The 25,505-nt window shown below is 49.1% G+C and overlaps 1 protein-coding gene across 2 annotated transcripts in view; it reads left to right on the top strand.

The window, feature by feature from the left end:
• Positions 1-25,505, top strand: part of LOC120949986 (hemicentin-1) — a 51,684-nt gene that overhangs the window by 15,120 nt on the left and 11,059 nt on the right. For both annotated transcript variants that reach the window (XM_040367664.2, XM_040367665.2), the window contains exons 3-8: positions 18,521-18,862; positions 19,439-19,549; positions 19,640-19,843; positions 19,944-20,095; positions 21,717-21,861; positions 24,079-24,209. In XM_040367664.2, the coding sequence (XP_040223598.2) occupies positions 18,521-18,862; positions 19,439-19,549; positions 19,640-19,843; positions 19,944-20,095; positions 21,717-21,861; positions 24,079-24,209 (1,085 nt within the window). The remainder of the gene's footprint in view (positions 1-18,520; positions 18,863-19,438; positions 19,550-19,639; positions 19,844-19,943; positions 20,096-21,716; positions 21,862-24,078; positions 24,210-25,505) is intronic.

Genomic DNA, 25,505 nt, shown 5'->3' with positions numbered 1-25,505 from the left:
TTTGACCAAGGTCTTCCAATTCGTACTCTAGGAGGAGTTAACTCAAATGTACGTATCGATATTCTGATTTTTCCAGAATATAGCTCAAAAACTCAGTCAATAGTCCGCAAAGGTATATCCTATATCATGGTCAAGATAGCAATCTTCACATCTTCATGATTATGCAACTAGTGTGGCTACAAACACTAAAGATATCATATCATATCATTGAATTGATGTTCGTAATTCTAACACAATTCAAGTTACAACGACAAAAGCTCTGAACTGCCTCTATTCAGATATCTTCGTATTCTGATTGCCCAAACTTCCTTTTTCTTATAAATCGGAGCGACTGACTACAATAATCTCAATAAAAAGTAAATCCCTCCGGAACATCCCACAACCGCACACCGTCTAGGTTTACCCTCGGCCAACAACAAATGATAACAAATCATACATCCGGCACCGTGCTGTGCCTGCTTGCGATTTCCTCTGCCCTAGCCGACGGCATCCCGTCGTGGCGTGTTGCTACAGCTTCATCCGTGACCGCTCACTAATAACGCTGTTAATAGCCCGTTATCGGCAACCACTGAGAGCACTCCTCCCTATACCCGATCCGGAGAGGCGTACCTCGCTCAATCATAAGACCGGTGTTGGGGAATCTAACTCCCCTCCCTTCGAGCCTGGGATCCTGAGACACACGGATCACACGGGCCTTGGCTTGAAGTGTTTAACGTGGGCGTGGGAAACCCGACCCCGTGAAACCATTGCCAAGCGCACATTATTGCACGCCCGGCCTCTGATAGAGGTAGTAAGGGGATTGCTGAAGAGATAAACCGACCGTAGCTCTCGATTTCGTGCGCTTGCAATGAAGTTATTATGAGGAAATGTGGATGCATGCTCACACCCAGGACTGTGTCGTTCTTTCGGGAACGGGGGTAGATCGGCAGGCGAGTCGATTTAGCTTCAAGGGGTGTTGGTTTCACCGTAGAGCGGAGGGGCCCGATTGTAATTACAAGCCATTTATCAATAATTCAACCCCTACAAATCGCAGCCTACGGAGCGGAGTGGTTTGGAGTAGGGAACTGTGTGCATATGAACCGGAGCGTAGCATGAGTTGTTCCGGTGTTTTGTTTTGTAAGTTAAATTATCATTCCTAGGCAAAAAAAAAAACTCGAAACAAAACGAAGCCGACATTTTGACGCTTTGTTTAATTCGTTATGACGTCTGGACTGGGTGCAGAAGGACACAGCACAAAAAACTTTGAAGGGAGTAGCAGCAGCGGTGGAAGGTTTGCGTGATTTACTCCCTCACGAGCACGAAAAACTCTACACAATCACACGGTGTTGTGGCAGTTGGTTCGCAGCACCGGTGAAGTTTCACCTCGACAAGTCACACAAAGTATTGCAATGCGATAAAAGACGATGTAGCAGTGCTCGCTGCTCGAACCTCGTCGTCGTTGTTGGTACGCGCGCACGTGTACATAAATCAAGCTACATCATACACACATACACACACACACACCGGGCTGACATTTAGCTGCTTGTTTTCAGGAAGCTTTTGCACTTTGCTCCTCCTTCCCTGCCTGACGGCTTGCCGAGCTCGCGTTTCGCTGTCAACTTGTTTTCCTCCTCCCTTGTCGCCGTATGGCATGGATGTCCTGTTTGTTTCGCTCCGGACCTTACCTTTCTACCTTCGCTTACATGGGCTGGGTGGCTGCCATGGGGCAACCATCCTTGGCAACCAGCGCTTTTCCAACAACGCGATAACGCGCCGGCACAAAAGCAGCCAGATTCCGCGAGCTGCGATTTTTTCACGGTGCGCTAGCAATGGGTGCGATGAAAGCTCTGGGTCGAGCACAAAGTCTCGAGCATGACGACGCACTACGGTGGTCACCAAGAGGGTAGCGTACACCGTACGGCACTACAATGCGCCGCCGTTTCTCGGTGTCCGACGACCCGTACGGTAGGTTATTCTGGGCAAGTTATTTACGGTGCAACTGTTTGATCTTAAACCGGTAGATATATCACGGGAGCACGTTGGCTACGAGCAGGGTACTCGCGCATTTCCAAGCCACCCTCTGTGCCTGGCCCGGCCAAGGACATTCCTGGTTGGAGCTGGTTTTTTAATATTTAATGCAGTTTCTTACTTCTGCTTAAATTTCATCAAACCCAACCGTACGCTCAAAGAGGTAAAATATTCATACGCGTATAGCACGGGCGAAGCATTCTTACACGGTGTACATTCAAATGCCCATACATCATCCTGCTGCTTGGCTGCTTGGCACAATATTACACCCAATCGGACGGGACCTGGAGCTGGAGTCCTTTTCAGCGACTATTCATTCCGGTGAGAGTTCATTTCCTGTGCTTTGTGTAGCTTGGCTGCTGGCAAGCACTTTCCTTTCCACATGGTTACGGCACTTCCATTACGGCAAATAGGTGTGCTTTGTTTTCATCCGGTAGAGCTTGTGAAATTAATTTTAATTACAATCTGGCAGTGTGTCTCCCGTTCACAGTTTTACCACACACACACACACACACAACACATCCAAAACAATGTTGTAATTTTCGTCGTTTTGATAGTGCAGCTCCATGTGAAACTCATCAACATGAACATGAGTCGGTCAGTACACAACACACTCTCTCTCTCTGTCTCTGTATCATTATGCTTTCAGCATTGCTATCGTGCCTTACTTACATGCAGCCATAAAGAGGGGCACGGCACAATTTAAAGCAACTTTCCCGACTGCAACAAACGTTACAGTTGCATCCGTCCCACGTCGTCACACATCACAACCCTCGCTGTGACATCAAACGGGAGTGATCTCGGACTCACTCATACGCCAGCAAGCTACAAAGTCTGTTTGAATTGAGCTTTCCGCCCGCCGAACGTGGTTGTACGTGGGGCGAGCGGTTTTTTGGGAACACTGCTTGTCTTCTGCCGTTCTTTTCTACATGCTGCTAGTTTTTCTTCTGCCCCGGGAACGGTTTTGTTTGATCTTGCGGCAGGCGGTGATGCGGGAAACCGAAAGAGCAGCATCAGTAGCAGCAGCAGCAGCAGAACGGCAAACAATCGCCATAGTTTTCGGTGCACTTTAGCTATTGGCTTTATTTTTCTATCTACCACATCGTTCGGAACTCTCTCTCACTCTCACTCTCTCTGCCTTGTCGAGTGGGTTTTGTGGAGGGTGCGAGATGTCTGTTTTCTCTATTCTCAACAACCAACTCTGCACGCGGCTCCGCTCATCGAAACCTCAATGTACACATGACTTTTTCGGACAGAGCGCTAGCGTACGCTAATGAGCTGTCAAATAGAGTAGTTTGACTTCAAAGCAAACTGTTGGTGGTTGCGCTGGTGCTTCGCTTTCGACGATGCGAAGATAATTTGGTAACCGCAGCAGCATTTTCATGCAACAATCCAGTGTAGCGCTCACTCACGCTCCCGGAGGCACTTTTTCTCCGCCCGCCCGGAGTTGGAGTAGTTGAAGTGTGGAGTTACTTCTAATTTAAATTCCAACACGCGGTACGGCTCAGCCACTGGCAACAATCATCCCCTCCTTCCTGCGTTTCCCCTTTTAATGCATCGGGAGTGCAGCTCACACACCGTGCTGTACGCGTCGGGGCCATCGCCCATGGGTCCAGGGTCACTCGACTGCCTCCGTATGTTTGTATACAATTAGGGATTAATTCTCACACCGCACAGTGCATCGACGCGTACCACGCGGTTAGGCTGCGGGAATGAAGGAAAAGTTTATTACACCGATCACACCGCACCCTGGAGCCCTGGTTTTACCCCAGCACTCCGGGTGGATCGGGTGGAAAAGTTCCGCAAAGCCTGCCCCCGACCACACAACAATCCGGGGATTGTTTGTGTTTGTAAACAAAACGCCTGCGATTTCCCGCCAGCTTAGTGCGCTTGTTGGGGTGTCGGAAGGGAAAATTATGCCACGGTGGTGTGATTTACGGGACGATGGAAATGTTGAGCGAGGGTTACACTATTTGCTGGTACGGCACTGCCTGTCAGCCATCCTGAACGCAAACACACAAAATGAGGACGCTAGCATAGTGCGATAGTGGTGGAGGATTTATTCTGTTAGAGCCTTGTTGTAGGTTATTTACTGTGAAGTAAAAGTCTGAAAGTTGTGGAAGATTTTTTCCATGTCTTAAACAGAAGATAGAGACTATGATAATTTCTGAAAATAAAATAGTTATAACGTGTGATTATATTTATCATTGCTTTTATACTTGCACATACTTTTTAGTATATTTCATTCTATCATATAAAACAAATATTTAGAACTATATATATGTTAACCTTCATTTTCGGGTGACTCTGTTAGAACATTTTGACAATCTTCAGACTCCCAGGGACCAATTCCATTATCGCCGTTCATTATTCAACTCAATAACAATTATATTTCCCGGGTAAGACCATCTCTTACACCATCAAATGTTCCTCCATCTCACAGTACGCTCTTCCCTCGCCATCGGCAATGTATTCCACTTTAAATGACAGGTGTATGAGATGATGTATTTCCTGTCAGATCCACCCAGACACGTACGGCTTTGCCCCTGGACTAACGCGCCAGGCGCTAAGAAAGACGATCAAGATGATCAATCATGCTCTGTTGAGATGGCTTTCTGGCGCACCGAACGCCTTCGAGCGCGCCTTGCTGCACCCGAATGCACAATGGCATCGCCCGGTTGCACATCGAACCAGGGCGCCGGGCCAATCGATTGACTTTGCACCCAAAGCCAGCGCCCGAGAAGTGCCATTACTCATTTATCATCTCAAAAGCCGTGTCAGGACGAAAAGACGCCGGCCCGAGCGAGCATCCCCGTGGCGAATCGAGCAGCCACACCAATCGCAAGTGCGCTTGTGACGTCTTGCGCTGAGTTTGGTGCGTCAACGAGCACCGGCGCAACGGGAAAAGGACACAAAGAAAATAGCCGGCAGATGAATAATATATCCTAATTCTCTTAACATGTTAATTGCAGACTGCATAATAAATCACCGTTTCGTTTGCCATTGTTTGCCCAAAGCCGAAGGCCTCGCCGAAAGATCCCGTTTCGCGTATGGTTCCGTTGTGCAGCGCTCCTTTTAGGCGATCCGGGCACCAGAAACGGCTGCTATCAGCATCGGTGCGGCAAGTGGAGTGCTTCAATGAGGGAGAAATAAGAGTGCTAAAAGCTTCTTCCGTTGGGCGGCCCGGTGCCTGCGTAGCTCAACCTTTACCTTTTCAAGGAGCAGAAGACTTGCCTTTCCGCACAGCGAGCACAGATTTCCACACTTGCCGTCCAAGAACAACAACACACGTCGGACACGGATTCGGTGTGTGGCACAAAGTTTGCGTAAGCCTAAGAGAGCATCGGCCTGTTTCTATTTATCTAGTCAACGGCAATTTTGTTCCACGCCGAGATCGAAACGACCAGGTCTAAGGCAAGACGCGCTTAGAAAACCGCAGCACTGCAGAAGCGCCCGTCCACTCGGGAGAGGAGGTTTCCACGCAAAGGGAAAGGAAAGTGATTTGTTCGGTTACGGACTACGGCTCCTCTTAATTATGTTTACGTAGGTCTCTTTTCCCGGGGACCGTGGCCATGGCATGCATCGAAAGACGTACATACACACGAATACCCATTGGCGGTATCATTGTTGTGCATACAATAGGGGGCGCTCCGTGTGAGTGGGTTGCTCCAGGATGTGTGTGTGTGTGTGTGTGTGTTGCTTTCGTTTCGTAGGGATTTTCCGCAGCCGCACCAGCCGCACAGAAAATCATGCCAGCGTTTGCGTGCTGTCAGTGCCCGGGAAATCAATTTCCCTCCGTGTGCGAGAGGGAGAATCGGAACGGCGGTGTTGTTGTTGTTGAAGCTACTCGGATGGAGTTGTTTGACAAGGGTACGTGTCTGGTGTTTGCGACAAGATTTCGCCCCCGTACCCGGTCCTCCCGTGCCTGTCAATGCGCGCCCGTGCGATTGTGCTGTGTACGTTTGCATTGGCAGGAAAAGCCCGTTTTCCGTCGAATTAAGCCGCACTAAAAGAGAAAACAATACATTCGCCTCGGTCTCGAGCGAGGCAGGATCGTTTCTGCGGCAGCCCGGTAAGTGTGGTGCGCCCTTGAGGTGAAAGAATGCTGACGCAAACTTTGCATCCACAGTCGGAACAGTTGCTAATGCTAACACAACTAAAAGCTGACGAGAAGAACGGCAAGCAGTCGGAACGAACTTCGGCACGAAAATACTTGCTCCTTCTCCTCCTGCTTCCTGCCATCTTCCAGCAAACCCTGACTGGGGAGCAACTTTTTGACGTTGAAATATTTATCCCGATTTGCAATGCGAGAAAAAGCACTCTTGGAACAATTTCACTTTTGTCCGCTGCTGCTGCTCTCGCCACATTCTCGTCAACGCGCGGGCACGGAAGCGCAAACGATCCTTCCCATCTCCAGCGCAAACCAAGGTTGAAGTTAGTTTTGTCTCGATTGCAAATGACTTTCCTATGAGTTGAGCCATCGTTCTCCGTAGCGCTCCGTCAACCTACCGCTTCGCTTTGCCACCAACTCACCTTTCGGAGGTTCGGAGATGGCCTTGATGGCGACAAAAGTTCTTGCCCACCACACGAAAAACTCCTCTCGGTGCACCTTTTCTAATTCGTCCCTTTAGCACGCAGAAGGTGGGAGAAGGTGCGGTGGGAGCTTTATCTGCAATAGGATTATTACAGGATTTATGTTGCGCTCCGGTGCCAAACACTACCGCACTGCTCTTTCTTCCAAGACGCGTGCGCTTGGATAAAAATTCATAATGCCACCTCGGCCAGATGAGCGAAGGCTCCAAAGTTGAAGCATTAAGCTGTGGCCACACCGAGATAGGAGTCTCCCTTTGTCTGTTCGGGAGGCAAACCGTACGGACCGGGTAGCGGATGGGTCAGAAAAACTTTACTTACGTTCTGTCACTGCACAAAACGTACAGCGCTCGCCGTGGTCACTCTGGTGGGTCGATTTCAACGTCGCCGGCTGGCGGGCAGGAACGAGCGGGTGCGGTTGAGTGATTTTTTACAGCTCAAGCTTAATGAAGAAAGTAAGCCATAAATAAATTAGACTTTATTTCGTGCGCTATGAATGGGGAGTGATTTATGCTGCTTTTGACTTTCCGGGCGCACCAAAGGGAAGTCCCCGTGCCGTGTCGCTGGAATGAAAGGAAAAGCGGCTCCAGAAATAGCCTCAAAAAGAGTGGAAGAAACTGGTGTGGGCTGGACGGAAAGAACAGCTTAGCGAATACGTTCGGTAATTAAGTTGCTTTCTAGGGGGAAGTGTTAACCATACTCGGTTGTCTGAATGGGGTAAGTTGCTTTTGTAGTTCGCGTCCCATTTATGGGATTGATGCCGAAATGGTGCTACGAGGGATTTTCTTTTCATTATTTGCGTATCACCATTGCTTTCGATTTAAGGACTTTGTGAGGCTAATACGGTCCGATGGAAATACATTCCGCAAAACTGGATCACAATGTAACAGGAAAAATGGATAAGAAATCGAAGTTTACACAGACGAACTAAGAACTCACTAAGACATTGTTAATGGATTAGCTTTTTTTGTTTCAATTTCATTTACTTCCTCAAAAAGCTCTCAACTTAAAAACCATAAATAATAATTTGTTACACTGTATGTACTCTCAGCTAAGCGACAACAAACGCTTCTGTTCCCTTCGTAAAACACGGTTCACACAATCTGTATGCACTTTGCAAAACAAGCTCAGCCAGCGATCCACCGGCAGTGCACTCACGCTTGACAATGAGCTAATTGGACACTGTTTATAGAGATGCATGTATTTGTGTATGTGTGTGTGCCTTATCACAAGCTTAACAACTCCACAATGCATCCCCACAACGCACGATACTACCAGGAATTTGTGTCGAGTTTTCCAAGCCCGGTCCCGGCGAAACTTTGGCCCCGAGGATTATGAGTAACAGCAAAACGGAAACATAAAAACACAGAGAGAGAGAAAGAGAAGCAAACATAAGTCGTGTCGGGGAACTTACTACTTTAGCCGCGACAACATTATAACTTCAGCGGCACAAATAAATCCCTCCGTGTAATCGAGCCTCCGCTCAGTGCTCGGCCCATTTCCACATATGGTCTGTCAGCGCGACAAAACATAAAACAGAAGCTTGCCAGTCCACCCACGCTTATCTGCCATCTGTTTGATGGGTGGTGGGAAGGTAGGGGACGACAGGTGAAGGAGGCGGAGGCTTTTTGTCGTTTTATCACCTACGCCCAGTGGGCTCATCTTTTGCCATCATCCGCAGAATGTCGTTACTCGCTTTCGCTTGTCGTTGTCGGTTTTCTTTCCCTTCACACACACACACACACACACATACTGAGACCATTGGGAAACGGGAATGGTACGGACGCGGTTTCGCTATCTTTTTTGCGATGGCGCTCCATTTTCCACACGTGACACCGTGTGTGTGTATGCGTTTTGTGCCAGCGGGCTTCTCTGTGGTTCACAAAATGAAGCGTAAAAACGGAAAAGAAATACCATAAAACCAGCAGCCCGTCCTGGCTGCTGGCTGTTTTTGGGCCGTGGAAGGACCAACCGCGATTCTTCCATCTTTTTCCCCGTTCCCCGACACGCCGTCACCGAGCTGCTGAAAGGTGAAGACAGGCGAATGCGCTTCGAGTGAAAAACTCCCTTTGAGACCGGCGGCAAGCGTAAAACCAAATGTTGTAACACACGTTGTGCAATAAATAATAAGAGTGGGAAAGCGACATAAACAACAAAAAACAAACACGCTACACCACATCTTCGCTATCTCGCTCCGTCTGTGACATCCCATTCATCCAGCGGGTTGATGCATATGAAGCGCGTACCGCAACCCATGTAAGCCGTGGTCGCGATGCCATAATCGCTCGGAAAGGACTCCGTTTTCCCGGACGTATAACCGTTCTGCTTCAACGCTTGCAAAACGACGGATTGACGTGTTCGGTATTGCTTTCGGGTTTGCCAGTTCGAGTATCGGGCACGCGCCTCCCCAGTCCCCAGCTATTGCTCCCAACACTGGGCAAAGGATTGCGTGCTGATCACTAGAGTGCGCTGTTGCGACTACAAAAGTGTAATTACTTATCGCGCTGGTCGCATCTTAATTTATGCAACATTAATTAGCATACGGCCGCTTCCACTCCCCCCCCCCCCTTCCCCCGGGGGTCTGTCCATCCTTCGAGCCAACCTTTCGCAACACGAAGGACATAAAGCAGCGGTTCCGAGACTGAGCCAGCTCGCGCCAGCACTGCCACACTAACGGCCAACGAATCTTCCAATTCTGGTGAAAGATTTTATTGGCCTGGCAAACAAACTCCTTTCAAGCACCCGCCCCCGGGACCGGCTACCATCTGATAAGACACGACTTAATTGATGGCCATGAAAGGAGGGCTTGTACTGTGATGTACTGTTGGTTCGGTTTTCTTTTTTTTCTCCTTTTTTTGGTTCACCTCTTCGCTTAACCTTCGTGGCGGGGTTTTGTACGGAGGAAATGTTAAACCAGTTCGCCACCCGTTTCCCAGTCCTTAATGGTGGACCCTTGCCCACTGGGTGTGGTGAGGGGGTATGATGGGGTGAATTGTTTTAGAGCGTTTCCTAATTGTTTATTGCACAGGGCGCTCGTTGATGTTGATGGGGCTGGTTGGTAGGACGCGAAAGGAACCAGAGCACGAGTCGAATATTTATTTTAAAACGGACCGTTTCCATAATTAAAATTACACCTGCGAGAGCAAACGAAACGAGAGCTTGTTTTAATGAAGGAATGTTTATGTCGTGGAGTTGTTTGTGTATTCGAAAATTGTTCTGTAAATTATGTACTTTTATAAGTTTCGTAAATAAGGTTCATAGATTACAGATACGATATCCAAAGACGTTATGATCTTCAATGAACTAATCCAATTGTCGCATTCACTTTGTTGTTGCAAAAGCTTTTAAAGTGAAAGAAGAACAAAATCAGAATCTAACTTATCTGATCGTCGCGTCAAAATTCTATTCACTGTATCAAACGCTTACTTCTTATCGTGCCGGATCGCTCATCGCTCGTGTTTCACAGTCTTTTCACGCGAAACAATCTTCTCGCCAACTTTGTACAAACGGCCAGAAACACACCTACACACGGCCAAAAGCCCAATAAGAACGCTCCTCCCCCCACCCCGCTCGGTTGGCCTTATTTTACCTAAATGAAGGATGGAAAAACAAAACCAAGTGTGCACCCCCGTCCATAGGCTCCAACGGGACCCGAAGCGACTCGACCCGAATCGGGTGGGTTGTAATGAAAAATTCCTAATTGTAAGCACGGTAAACAAGCTCAGCTTTGCTCAAGTTTGCTGAAGCAACAACAAAAAACAGCGCTCACCTCGACTAACGAATCCTGCATCCAGCAAAAGGCAAGAAAGCCGCGCCCCCCAAGCGACGGGTGGAAGAGGGAGTGTTCTCGCGCACTGCGCGGACTCCTTATTGCCGGGGTTGGCCGGCCGGTGAATGGGAAAAATCTTATCTCTCTATAAATTGCCATAATGGATTTTATTAATCATCTTCATAAGCTATTACGTGCCGGGGGTTCATCCGGCGCGATGCAAACCAACACACACACACACACACAAATCCTCCCCAAGAGCCGGAAGTGTGCACCGACGCACCCGCCCAACCGACGGAAATGTGACGGAAGTGTGTCGAGGGAGTGAGCGAAACGGAGCAAAAAAAAAAAGCGAAACCAAATTCACCCTTGGCTCTACCGTGAATTGTGACCAACGCCGTGGCGTGGCGTCGGCGAGCGGTAAGTGAACAGGGACAGGGGAGAGCGCAGCGGGTTAAAATAAACTTCCGGCGAATTTTTGCTTAACGTCGGCCGAACACATTCCGGTTTTGCGGCCCCGGGTACATGACTTTTATTCATGTCGACGTGTTGAGGTGATCTTCTTCTTTTGCTTCGTTTTTGTGTGTGTGTGTGCCATTTTTTCTTTTTTTTTGTGTTCCATCACTCCCTTCGCTGTGCTCCGTTCTGCCCTGACGCCTGCTGACGCTGCTTCCGTGCCGTTTGCCCATTCCGCGTGGTCCACTCGCTTGCCCCCGTCCCCTTTCCCCCTCACCCACCCCCCTCATGTTTGCATGTCCCCAGCCAGCGAACGCCTGAGCGTGCTTTACCGTGTCTCGGTATGTGTGGTGGTCTCATTTTTGCGGCAAAACCATCAAGAGACCTGCGGGGTCGTCGTTGTCGTTTTACGGAAAATTAAAAGCTCCCAGAAAAGTGGGACATTTTCCGAAAAGTGTTGTGCGCTACGGTACGCAGCAAGAGGGAAAGGGGGGCAGAAAGGGGCGGACGAGTTCCGGCCGAACATAACAACACACAAACTAAAGTTTAGCAGCAGTTTCGAGCGCCGTTTTTGTGAAAGCTTTTTAAGCGTTTTTCTCTCTCCGATGGGAGGCGTTTGCTGCCACACGGTCCCTTGTGTGTGGTGGTGGTGGTGGTGGTGGTGCCTCGGGATACAGCAAGTATGCACTATTTTTTCTCTCTCTTCCCTCTGCTCGCTGCTAGCCAGTGTAGTTGCTGCCTGTTATGCTCGGTCGCTCCCTCGCTCTCCCCTTGGCCTGTTGCAAAGGAGCAACACGATCCCCATTTATTCTTTGGATGCTTATCGTGCACGGTAACCTGGTTCCCCTCTGGGTGCTTTGGCTTCTTGCTGGCTGTGTTGTGGGGATTTTGGCTTGGGATGACGGGGTACACAGCAGACATCATGAATGTCCCGGCACACACACACACAACAATCCCGGGTTGGCAGGCTAAGCACTACTAACCACCCAGCCCGTCCCACGCTGACTAGAGATTGTTCGCCAGAGATTATGGTTCGGGCTGTGCTCCCGGGTCGCCCGGACACGGCTTGCGTCCGGCTTCCAGCGTACCGTTTTAATGGTCCAGGTGGGTGGTGGGCTGTGGCGTAACCCACCCACCTGGATGTGGGCTGAACGAGGAAGGAGCAGGGAAAGAGGCGAGGGATGCATTGGACCGAGCGTCCGATTAATTATTCAAAAGCTCAAATTCATACCGTCACAGCATGGGAAGAACGGAACAAGAGCGGACGGGATTTGGTGGGCTACGGAAAGATGGCACCGTCAGATGGCCCACTGTGACAGTGCGCGCCAGAATGACTGAGCCGAGGGACGAGAGTGCGGGATATTTAAGGGCGGAAGTTGTGCTTCGGAAATCCCGCCGTACGCTGAGGCTGTGAATTGAATGTAAATGGTTTCTGCACTCCAGGTAAGCCGGTGGATCGGGGGGGAAATGCGACGGTGGATGGGCCCATTGGCGAGCAGATTTTGAGCCCCGTTTTTCCTAGCCGGTTGTTGTTTGTAAGCCAGGACCAGGACCAGGACGTAAAATGACCACAGTGAAGTGAAAAGCTGCTGAGCGTCGGTTGCAAGTTGGCATTGCTTGTTGGGGCTTTTTTGTGGCCTCGTTTAACCTGTTAGTTGCGCTATCCATTGAGAGGTAGAGTGGGAGTGGGACATTTATGCTAGCTGCTCCGGGAACTGCAGCCGAAAGCTTTGCGGCTGAAAATTAACAGTATCCTAAATAAACAATAAACATGGCCATTCAATGCATTATGCATTTCTCTGAATTCAAACGACATGGAGATATCTAGTTTCGGATCGTTTTGTAAGAGTATTTAAAATTGGCTTTCAATGTGAGTGTCTCTTTGAAAAAGGATTCTGCTGTTATTGTCCTTCTTTGCCGCAAATCCTTGAAAGTTGACGTATAAATCAGATTACACATAACCTCATAACGTAGTGTAGCTCTTTCCTTAAATTAAATCAATCCTTAAACCCAATTGTGTTTAAAGAGATCACCATTCTCCAGTTGCACAAAGTGCTTCCAACGAATCCCCTTTTTCAACATCTTCAATACACCAACAAGACACTCTCTCATACACACACAAACCGACGGCGCTGCAAGTATAACCCTATTGCGGTGATTTTCAAATTGTCGCCATCTTGAGAACGTGAGTCAGCTGGCGGCTTTGCTATGACGTCAAGTACGGTGGTGTGCTTCTTTCTTTTTTTCCCGGGGGTAAGAAAACTCAACACACCAACACACAAGAATACACACATTCACACACACGGGGACTCAAACTCTGACCAAACCAGTCTGGTTTTCCATTTCTTCGCCTTCGAGTACGGCCAATCGATCGATGCTGCACAAAAACTACCGGCAAAAGTAGCAGAAAAGTGTGCTGCCGTTTCGAACCGGAAAAACCACACAGAGCGTGTTTTGTGGCGTCGACAACTCGTACACTTCCTCTCGCTGGCGCTGGAGTCCCGCAGGGGTTCCCCGAAACTGCAACCGTGCTAGCTAGTCCGCTCGTGGTGAAGCGCCTTGCTCGCTAGCTTTCTCGTTTTCAGATGTCGGTCAGAGCGCAAAGTGTGCTGCAGTTGTGCCTTGCCATGTTTCGATTTCTGCCTCAGTACTGACTCAGCTCTAGCGAACCTGCTGAAGTGCTTCCCAGCGACTCCCTCCACTCCTTCGGGAAAGCGTCTTGCCCGCCCAGGGTACGCTGATACTGGCCAATCATATACCTCCTCTTTGCTCGAGGACGGTCAACTCTCACTCAACGCCGCACTAACGGATGCGGATAAACCCCAGCGCACAGGATATCGAGTAAGTGGCAGTATAGTAGAGTGCAGCACACATCCACACACAGAGACCAGCACAGACACACCAAAGTGCCAACAAGCGCCACGTCGCACCTTTCCGCAGGACGGTGCAAATTTCCCTCGTTTATCCACGCTAGCCGGATTGGGCAAGATTATGTGCTCGCACGATCAATAAATTTAGCCCTAACCTTCAGCAGCTGCTGCTGCTTCGTGCTCCGTGCTTGACCGCACCCGCAAGTGGCCAGCATTTCGACAGGGTTGTTTTCCGTTGCCGGTCGGTTAAAGCCCGAAAGCCTCCACCCGCGTGTCCAAATTCCATTCGATAGGAGTAACTTTTTCGGTGCAAATGAAAGTGGCAATAGGGGGGAAGGTAGGCTGACGGCAAAGACAACACGGGCCGCAGAAAAACTCGGTCCTCGATACCGGGAATGCTAACTTTTGACAGACACAGAAACGGGAGGACGGCCTCGGGAGCTGACAGGGAAGGCACATCAGATAAAGTAAGGGACAGGCCACAAGCCGGCTGCTGAGGGCCAATCGTGCCGCATAAAGAAGACATTGGCCGGTTTCGATTGTTCGAAAGGGCGGGAGGAGAGTCTGTTCGTGTGCGTGTGTGTGTGTCACATGCGCTGCGGGAAAGGGTTTAATGTGAAGTCTATTTTAGAATTTCCTACCCACTGGTGAAAATGCGGGCAGCAGCTTGCGGACAGCAAAACGGTCCCACAAACACACACACACACACAGAGATCACACAGAGAGATCGGTCAATGGATTAAATTTGATAAAGGTTAAGACATTCGCCGACTCTGCCGCCATCGCCGTCGTCGTGTAAATCGGTCCGGTTGGCTCTGTTCGAACGGGTCGAAGCCCGAAACACGCCGCCCGTTGAATATTTGATCGCTCGGTAAAGGCAAAACGAGCGGGCATGAGCGGTTTTAATATTTGACACTTTTCCAACACAAACCGCAATGATAGGGCATGTGAATTAATCATGACGCCGTATCGAATGCACGAACGGAAAGGGCACTGTAAAAAAGGAGTTTTGCGTGTTTGTGTGTGTGTGTGTGTGTGTGCTGCTTTGATCCATGTTCAAACCCTTCCAGCGCGTTCCGTGGGTTCAGTTCAGGTTCAAATTGAATGCTCGACCCATATAAGCCGAAACCGATCCCTGGTCCGTTCCAGTTCCAGGACGTGGAAGAGTCAGGGGACAAACACACGCCAAAAAAATACACGCCTCAATGTCGAGCCCAAAATTAATGACGATTCGAAATCAATCGAAAAACCTACCAATTCAATCATCAATCGAACTCGCAGCCCACCCAGAAGGTGAAGTCCTTTGCAGCGAGAGAGGGGAATCTCGTTCGGGTTCGTGGTTTTGATTTATGGCGGCTTTGAGCTTCGGCCCCGTTCGATAAGGCGAACCAACGGGGTAAATGGAAAGTAAAAACGGTTCCGTTAATTAATCGAGCGCTTGGAATTGCAAGGCGAGCAGGAGAACCAACAAAAAAAAAACGATCGCCCTGTTTCTAGAAGGCGGACATTTCCGTTCGATTGCGGTGCAGAACGCACACCGCCGTGCCCTATAATCAGGTACGTCGGGTCTTTCACGCTACGGCTCACCCACGTTTGTTTGATTTATTTTCCTCGGGTCTGTGGGTTTTTTTCGTTCAATGCTTTCCTGCTTGTTTTGCCTACCTTTTTACCTTCGAAACGGTACGGGCTCGGGCTCGGGTTTGCGCGGAACGGTCAGGGCTCGGCTGTCGGCAATTAAAATTGTTCCGGGCGCGTTCGCGTTTGTGGCATTCCGGGACACAGGAGGCACACACACACACACTCACTCGCTTTCCCGGTAGGTGGCACGGAAGTGGCAAACAAACACACCGGGAAATGCCGAAAAGGTGGATCGCGATAGCATTTTTTGTTCCTCGAACGATGATGTTCCTTCCTACCTGCGTACTGTTCGCACTCCCTTCCAAGAGCCCAACGGCAGAAAGGAGCCTTGTAAATATTGATTAACAACCGGGTCGGTATGATTGAACGCAAAAGACTTTCGGGGCAGGCAAATCAAACGGTCAATGTCAACGCGATTGCATTGAGAGCTTTACAGGCTGCGGTAGTAAAGCTAGCAACGTAAGGGATTTGGGTCGTCCGACCTAACGGGAAAGCTTTCTAATTGAAAATGTACTTCCACTAATCTCGATTGGCACGGTTGTTAGGCAGTCGATAGGAAGCGAATAGCATTCGTAAAGGTGGGTACGATTTGGGTTTGTAGCAATGTTGCTGCTAATCATTCCAATTTTAATGCCTCTAACAACTTCCACGCGAACGTTTCTCACCTCTCGTTTGCTGCGAGCAGGTGGTATGTTGTACACAGCAGCATACAAACCGCGCACAAACAACATCGAACTAACAGCGTAATTAAAATCTACCTAAAAATAAGACTAAAAAAACGACACTCAAGAAAGTTTTCCTCTCGGAACAAAAATCGAAACATGTTTAAGCGACCTTTAGAACATGCTCGTTGGTAACCAACCGCACTGAGTGAACAAAAGCTCTGCGTGTGTGTGTGTGTATGTGTGTTTGTGTTGGGAAAGGAAATCTACTTTTCCTTCGTTTTCGGTTTCACTCTGCTGCAACACATCGAAAGCGCGGGTGGTGCCCGTAAAGAAAATTGAACCTTTTTTTTCTTGCTTACCCGCAGCCGTGAGATGTTATCCGGCGTGGGCTTACCGGGGCCGCGTAGCTTCGGGGGGCTTTCTGGGGTTTAATTGCATTAAAGCTGACAAAAAGGCGCAGCGCCCCCAAAAAAAGGTTGGCAGCGTGTGTCAGCGGACCCCAGGCATGTTGGGTCGGCAGGCCCTTGCGCTTTCGCTTCATCCAACTTAAAGGTAAACAGAGTCTTTGTTGGTGTCTGTGTGTGCGAATATTTTCTTTTATGGCTTTGTGCTATGTAATAAAAGATCAAAAATAATGTTTGCAACAAAATGAAGGGGCAAATATTCAATGGGACTAAACAAAACAACATCGCTTCTTTGGTCCTTCGACCCGGATAGACACATTACGAGATAGAAATTAAGCTTTGGTTCATACATAAATAGAGAAATTATAATAAAAAAATTGAAATGTATATCAATCATCTAATATTTTATGGAAAAAAACAGCTCATTGGACTAAAAGCTGATCGTAATTATTCACACACCCCTGAATTTCAATGTCTATGCACACAAGAAGCATATTCAATATCTAATAAGCGCACGCTCCGAACTCATGATTATGTTCAGTGATTTTCACCACAGGCCCAATAACCACCCAATAGTGTCGGTTGTTTACATTGACGTAATTCGACAGCATAGAAAACTACTCCACCGAAACAACACTCCAGCACCCAGGGAAGAAAGATGATGTAGGGAAAGGCAGTAAAGTAGTGCTAGCTACCGAGGATGGCAAAAATGCCAGTGATAAATAAATAAACAAAACCCTTTACACCACCACCCCTTTACCACCACTACCCTCCGTAGCGCAATGCTGTACTGTACGGTTCAGTGGCGCTCATGCCGTCGCGTTCTGCTCTACCGTCGGTCGGTTGGTTGTGGCACAGGTGGTATTTATGAATTGATGATGGTCGTTTTTTACAGGCACACGAGCGCCATCGTACGAATGGCACTAGACATGAGGCTGTGTGTTTGGGTGTGAGTATGCGATTGGGCGGGATGAGTGGGCGAGCAGGCTCGCTGGGTGGCGCTGCGAGTGAAGTATCCTAACAACGACAACGAGCGCTATAACAATAACAATGAAGTGTAATAAAATAAAGTTCAAACGGTGGAACGTAATCCGATGTGTGGTGTGGCCTTCGTTGGTTCGTTGGTTCGCTGCAGCGGGAGCGTAGCGGTGTGTGTGTACAGAACCAGCCACCCACCGCCCATCTCGTTGGCACGGAAATTAGTCAACCAAATGAGTGCCTCTCGAGCGAATGCGGCCTCCACCGAGACGAACAGGAACAGGCAGCGGGAGCAAGGATTGGATGGATCAAATTCGTTTCATGTGCCGGGATCACCGGGGTGTGCTTTTGAAGTAGTCCCTTCCCTGCTGTCCGGGATGCCGAGGCTGCCGGCCCAGGCTACACATACTTTGCTTTGACTGATGCTAGCTTACGGCTTATCGGGGCGGAATGGGATTATGCTTTGGGTTTGGGCTTTTTGCCCTTGCGTCCTGCCTTGGTTCGGGACCCGTTCGGGGCTCGACCATCATGTCCGGTCGTCAAGGGACACGAAGCTTTTGTGATTCCGGCACTAGATTGCCGGAAAGCGCCATCGTCCCACCGATGGGGATTTTGGGACAGGGCCATAAACGTCACCGAGGTCCCTTTTAATAGCGCCCGGCGATCCCGGTTTCACCTGTGTGCGCGCGTTTCCCGCTGCGCCGATGGGCGTCCCGCCGGTCCGCCATCGTAAATAAGTGAGCGATTTCAAAGGATAAATCCGGGGTGAGCGCAGAGAATTAAAGTTATTGACGTAGTGGTGATAAGCCCCGCAGCTTTGCCAGGCGAATGTGTGTTGATCGATTCGGTGCGGAAAACATGACATAAATGAGATTATTTTACCCAGACCCCCGTGATAACTATAACCTTCGCTTCGGTGTCAATCAACGGGGTGGGGGGGGGGAGTTGTGTGCGCCCTTATGGCTGACGGAGAATAGGGTTTTGCGCTAATTAAGCTATTGCTTTCATCGACGACAAAGTAAATATTCAGCTGGCCTTCGGTGCGATGTGGAACCACTTTAATGTTTGTTTGATTTTCATGTTTTTTCTCTCTCTCTCTCTCTCTCTTATTTTTTTTTCTCTCTCTCTCTCTCCACTCTCCAGTTCCCATCACGACGGTAAGCGGAGTGTTGGGCAAACAGGCCAGCCTGCCGTGCGACATCACGCCGCTCGAGCGGGACGATGCCGTGTACATGGTGCTCTGGTTCAAAGAGGACGACAACGAACCGCTCTACAACTTTGACGTGCGGGGCCGCCAGGTGGCACAGGCGCGCCTCTCCTCGTCGGACAAGTACTTCGGCAAGCGGGCCTTCTTCCGGGCCACCACCCACCCGGCCCAGCTGCTGGTGGACGAGATCAAGCTGTCGGACGAGGGCATGTACCGGTGCCGGGTAGACTTTCGCAATTCGCCCACGAGAAATCTCAAAATAAACTTCACTGTGATAGGTAAGAGTGACCGGGCGTCTCCACCGACTCTCGGTTGTTGCGGCAATTTGACACGTGTGGTTTGCAGCGAGCGATTAAGTTGTATCATTCGTTGAAGGTGACTGGCATGGTGTCAATCATCATTTAAAAAACAATTAAATAGATTCATCAATCACTCAAAGAGTCAATCAGAAAGGCAACATTGCGATCCAGAAGCATCTAGTCCATTAGAAGTCAATTGTGATGTAAACCCTGAATAGTTCAAATGAAAAGCTTCGTTGTGATTTAATCCACGCCGTTTAATAACGATTGTTCTTTCCTAGTTCCTTTCAACATTTAATTCCTTGCTCTGTTTTGACCCCAGCTAGCGATCAATAAACGAAAAAACGACACAATTTTAACCCTTTTTCCCCATTTTATCATTTTACCTTGTCCCACTGTAAGCCTTCCAGGGCTACAGGGACGGGTTTTCGCACAACGACCACACCTCAACTGATTGACAAATATCGCTCGCTGCTGTCACTCAACCGGTTTTGCGTTCCATGTTGTGCTCATCGTTTCCGTTTTCCCACCGGGGGCTGTTTTACCTCATTCCAGTGCCACCGGATCGGCCCATCATCTACGATTCGCGGCGCCGGGAAAAGGCCAACACGGTCGAGCCGTACAGCGAGGGCAGCGACATTGCCCTGATCTGCGAGGTCAAAGGAGGTAAGTGCCGTGCCGGGGAGGGTCATCGTCGCAAAAGGTCACATCTCATGTGACACTACACTGTGCCATGTTTTCCTCTCGCGATTCCAGGGCGACCCCGGCCAAACGTTACCTGGTACCTGGACAACAGCGTCATCGACGAGTCGTTCGAGACCCGCCCGGACGGGACGACGGTCAATCATCTGTCCTATCCAAACATTGGCCGACAGCATCTGGACGCCCGGCTGATGTGTGTCGCGAGCAATACGAACCTGACGCCGCCCAACAATAAAGTAGTCGTGCTGGACGTCAACCGTAAGTACCTTCCGACGAACTCAAGCTTCCCATCAGCGCGCGTGTGTGTGTGCATATGGAAATGAGCTGCTAAAGCGCAACGATGCTTCGATTTCCACAGTCAAACCGGTCGCCGTCCACATCATGGCCAAGGAAAAGTTCGTCTCCGCCGACAAGCGGTACGAGATTGAGTGCAAAAGTTCAGGCTCCCGCCCGGAAGCGGCCATCTCGTGGTGGAAAGGAACCCGAATGCTCAAGCGAGTGACCAAGAACGTAAGTATGGACGAGGACCCTCGGTTTGTAATTACAGGTTTGGGACGGCGTCACGGTTGGTTGGTCGTTTGCAAACGATCTCCCCTACGCTCTCCCCTTACAAGCACAGTTCCAAACAATTCCATTCACACGACACATGCCGTTCACTTTTTCCTGTGAAATGGAAAACATTGCCAAAGGGGCGAAAACCCCCGTCGCCATGTTAATGGGGAAAACACAGACCAACAATGTATTGCCTCATACCTTTAGGGCGATTGCGAACGCTATCTTTGAAGTGAACATAGTTCTGGGAAAACATTGTGCCAACAATCGAATTATATCGACTGTGGCCTTGTGACCACACATCGAACACACACGCACACACACGCCTAACTGCCGATCGCTACCGATGCCGTAAACAGAAATCGCTAAATATTAATTTTAAATCAAACCACAATTTCAACGCCCTGCACCACGAACACCTGCTGGCCCAGCTGGTGCAGGTGTTGCGACGTTTTCTGGGGCGTGCGCGAGCCCGCTCGCTCGCTAATTGCGCTCATAATTATGTTGCGTGTAGGTTGAATCAATGCATCGGACAGCCGAATTGTATTGTGCCGCCGGAGGAAATAATTAGCAAAACCAATCGGCAATAATTATTAATCAACAATTTCACGATATCCATTATTTGGCGCAGCGCTGGCCGGGGCGAAAGGTGGTCTATGTTTTTTTTCCTTCTTTTTTTGCTTTCTAATTCAAAAACTCATTCAAAGTAGCGCTGGCTTTGCTGCCGTACGACGCGGTGGGCTGGAGAGCATCCAAACTAATCTCGTTTGCAGACAACGCGCGAATAAATTGCATTGCAAATGATAATGCTAGCGACTGTTTGTGCTAGCAAACATGATCAAATTTTGCAATCGTTCGTTGTTGGCAGTTAGCATTGAACCTTTGGTGGAATAGTTGGTAGAAAACAATGTAGAATAGAACACCGCATTTGGCATTTAGTTTTTCCAATAATTCATTCTATAATACTCGGTTAAAAATGACCCAAACAAGAATGTTGACAAGATTGTACTATTTTCAGCCACCGATTGGCTTAAGCTTGGAGATTTTAGTCTGCCGCAATGTTATATAAACATGCTGTAAGCGTTTCCCATCTTCATATCATTCCAAATCAAATGCAATATATCACTACCGGGCAGCGCAAAATGTGCAGCGCATGAAACATAAATGTAATGCCAACACATTCCACTGCGAAAAAAGGCTCTGCAGTTCGGCGAATCAGTGTAATACTTTGTTGCAGCCTGATTGAACACATAGTATAAACACAGTCAAAGATCTTCCGCTGCCAGTGCCGGTGTGTGCTGCCATAAAAGGGAAGAGTGCCTCCAAGTGCTGAGCGTGAACGTGATTGAAATGTGTAACGCTGAGAACCTTTCTAACCGGCCCACAGCTACTGCTGTGGAAGTTGCTTGGTAACTGTTGCGAATTGGAACCGTGGCCATACTCGTTGCTTAACTTCTCCTCTGTCGCCTCGCATCGGTCAGTACATTTACTTTTGCCATTCAATTTCTCTTTCTCTCTCTCTCTCTCTCTCTCTCTCTCTCTCTCTCTCTCTCTCTCTCGCTTTCCATCTGTTCTGCAGTTTTCCGAGACGGGCAACCAATCACTCAGCGTTATATCGTACACGCCGACGGTGGACGATGATGGCAAATATTTGACCTGCCGGGCGGAGAACCCGCTCATCCCGGACAGCGCAATCGAGGACAAGTGGCGACTGGTGGTGCATTGTAAGTAGAGCCTTCCGCTAGCGTAGTGTAACGGGAAAAATCGCATTACATTTTAAAATTAAGCGTGCAGCTGGGCAGGGGGTTCAGCTCAAAACTCCTTTTATTTCCCAATTACGGCTGTAGGATTTTCGGTTTATGTGGCGATGGCGCAAAACTGTACACCGTTTATGGCGCTCCCTGCTTTAACGTCTCTATTCCGTCTCGGTCTTATTAACGTCTGTCTCTCTTTGGGGTTGCTCCGTGGTCTTCCGTGGCGGTGCGACCAGCAAATAAATCACTCAAGACACCAAAACACACACACACACACCCAGTCCGTGATTGAGTTCGAACTGGGCGGCAATGGATCGGAATTGGCTTCGAGCACTGCGCGAGCTGTGAGCAGTAGCAGCAGAAGCAGTAGTAAAAAACGGCACACGGAACAGCACACGGAAATTGAATTCCATTTACAGGCCTCCTCACCATCCGTCCTGCAGCATTCCTATCAGTTTTATTCGTCCACGGGTTCGATCGCAACGATAAAACTGTGCTGCCGTTCTGCCGATCGGCGCCGTGTGCTGCGTGTCCGGGTGCGTCTCGTTACGACCTCACCAGGCGTTTTATTGCGCTACCAATAAATGCTAAACTTCCACAAAGACCATCATCACTATTTTGCCTGCCAGGAAGTGGTTGGGAGGAAACGATCTCGCTCTTTCTCTCTCTTTCTCTCTTTGTTTTTCTCCCTGTATGCCTCCCTTTTCAGCAACGCGGTCCTGCGGAACGGTCCTAATTGAGACGCAACCGTATAAATCGTGATCGAGCAATCGAGGGTGCCGGTGACAAAAAAAAACACACGAAACAACAAACAAACGCACACTACACAGGTAAACCTTCCCGTTAAGGTAAACGGGAACACGATACACGGAAGCGTAAACGAAACGAAACGAAACCAAATCTAATAAATACTGTAGCATAAAACTGAAAATTAACTTATTCTCCCGCACCGAAAGTTTGTGAGTGTACGTTCGTTCGTTCGTTTCTGCGTTTTGTTGCTACTCACTTTAGTCACAAGAATGGGACTGAATCGGTCGTGCCTTCGTTGTTGGGCCATTGAGATTCTTCGGTGTTCGCTTTTTTTGCATTCAGATCGACTGTCCCACTTGTTCTGCCAGCGCTAGCATAGCATGTTGCTGTCTATTTATGTGTTGTGCCCTGGTGTGTTTATGCAACCGTGAAATGATAAAAAGCAGACACTTGAAATTGTCCTTTCGAAAGTCTCTACGGGTCCGTGCAGGGCGAGATGAAACTTTTGCTCCCACTTCTTTATCTTCTCTGAGATTCTCTTTCTTGCCTTTCCTCACGGCGTGCTCGGCGAAGAAGCGCCACTTAACCACGAGTGTAGAATACCAAAGAACCTGCCCTGCTGCCCGGACCGCCCGTGTACCGTTGACGAATAAAGTGTTTGTGCATGTGTTTGTGTCTTCGTGCCTCCAGTTCCACAACTCTCCCCCTTTCCCTTTCTCACAAAAGGTCCCCTTATCTCGCAGGATCGTAAATAAATAAGCAAAAAACGCGAACGTTAGCCAACGACAAGTAGCATAAAACTTGTCTCCTTATTGCACACCATCAACGCTCACCACCCTGGAGCGCGTGTGTTGTCTGGCCGGGTAGCGCAATAAAAACCGAAACCCGTAGACTACTACTTTTTCGACTGCAAGGGAAGGGAGAGAGAGAGAGAGAAAGAGAGAGCAGACCCATACCCATTTGCATCGGTTGCGGCAGATAAAGTGGCCAGAAGATTGTGCCGCCGTGTTTCGTTGCAGGCGCCCAATGGAAGAGTGATTCCAGCGGCCCGGGGTTTGATTACCGGATGATTTTACAAGTAAATCGCAGTACAGTAGTAGTGCTCCACTAAGAGAGCGTAATGGATGTTTTCCAGTCGTGACTTTTAGTTGCTTCCGGTGGTCTCTGAGTGCACTGTCGCTGCCGCCGCCGCCGTTCGTAATGCAACTTGGCTTTGGTTTTGTTGAATTTTTATATCGCTGTAAGTGTGTTTTACGACTGGCTTCGGAGCTGCCTGCCATGCCATCCAACGGGCCCAGGGAATAAAAGAGTTTTGCGCTAAACTTCCACTGGTTTGTTTCTGGTTTCTAAATTATGTTTACACTCTGGCAAAGTGATGACACCGTAATAAAAAGCTTACTTACCGCATTTTCTTCCTTTCCCATTCACCCACAACAGACATGCCGATCGTGACGCTCAAAATGGGATCATCTCTTAATCCGGACGACATTAAGGAGGGCGACGACATTTACTTCGACTGTCACATTCAATCGAACCCCAAACCCTACAAGCTGGCCTGGTATCACGATGTAAGTAGGATGGTTTATATGTTCGGTTGCCGTTTTACATCATCCGTCTGCTCGCAAACAAACAAACAGCAGAAAAAGAAAACGCGAACGAAGCGGGAAGGTTTTAGGGTCCGCGTCGCTCGAGAAACTATGCCACATTGCCTGCTCCTATCTCTCGATCGCATGCATTACCCTCCGCTCCCTCGGAAGCTGGCCGCTCTTCTCGAAGGCCGTTATAATCTTCTGCAAACCCATCGTGATGCGATGGGAGCCTCGTAAACGAGCGATTCGGTGCGATACTTCCCCCTGTTCCCTGGGACGTTCCGCTGAGCTCAGCAAGAATGGACCGTCCTTGGGCAAAACTGGCTTCCCCTGACCAAGAGTCTAGAGTACTGTTCCGCTGTTATGGAAGCAAAAAAAAAACCCTGATCATCCTGATGTGTGAGTGTGTGCCTCTCCGGTAACAAAGGAATACTCCTCGAGCTTTCCACCCACCGAGGGACAGCTCGGTCCAACAGCTCGGCTGCTATTCGGCTGCAACCTTGGACGGCGATTTGTCGGCGAGCTCGACGTGGTACTTGCTTGCCATTCCGTTTGCTTCCCCATGCCTGGATTCCTTTCCCATAAGCCCGTCCTGTGCTGTGTTTGATTTGCCTAACCACTGGAGGATTGGTTGTAAATGGGATTTGCGAAGCGGTGCGGCCCATCCACCGCCCGGGGGGCGCTGAGCGTTGAGCTGTTGCAAATGAGACCGGAGAATTGCGTTCTTTATGGCGTTACGTTCGGTACGCGCAGATTCCGGACCCTTCCGGCTTCAGTCGAGAGCGATCTCGAGAGCGGCGCAGCCTCACTTGACCGTGCGTGGTTTTGTTATGGTACGTCCCAATGCCCCCCTCCCTCCCTCCACCACCCATTCGTTTACTGCCCTGGCGAGGATAATGTGAGGTCATAAAAGACACCTCCTCATAAAAAATTAGTTAATTCAAATTGTGCGGCAAGTGCACTGGAAAGAGATTGAATTTAATCATCCTTCGAACTGGCGTGGTGTGAAAATAATGGCCTAGTGGAGCTTTTTTGTTTCTAGTCAGCAATTTCAGTATTACGCGTGGCTTTCAACGTGATTTGATGCATGCTGAAAGCTCTCAGTTTTATTGATGTTTAATGCTCACGAATGAATTTTATACTGATTTAATGCGACTGAAAGTGAGATCGTTTCAAGTGACTGTGGCAGTTTTTCATCATTGAATTGAAACGAAAACGAAACGACTCACACGAAAAGAATTCAAAACTCATTCCAACGATTCAGAAAGACTGCGT

Source organism: Anopheles coluzzii, chromosome 2 (assembly GCF_943734685.1).
Source record: "Anopheles coluzzii chromosome 2, AcolN3, whole genome shotgun sequence".
In the NCBI taxonomy this organism is placed as follows: domain Eukaryota; kingdom Metazoa; phylum Arthropoda; class Insecta; order Diptera; family Culicidae; genus Anopheles; species Anopheles coluzzii.
This window is presented reverse-complemented; position numbering and strand designations above follow the sequence as displayed.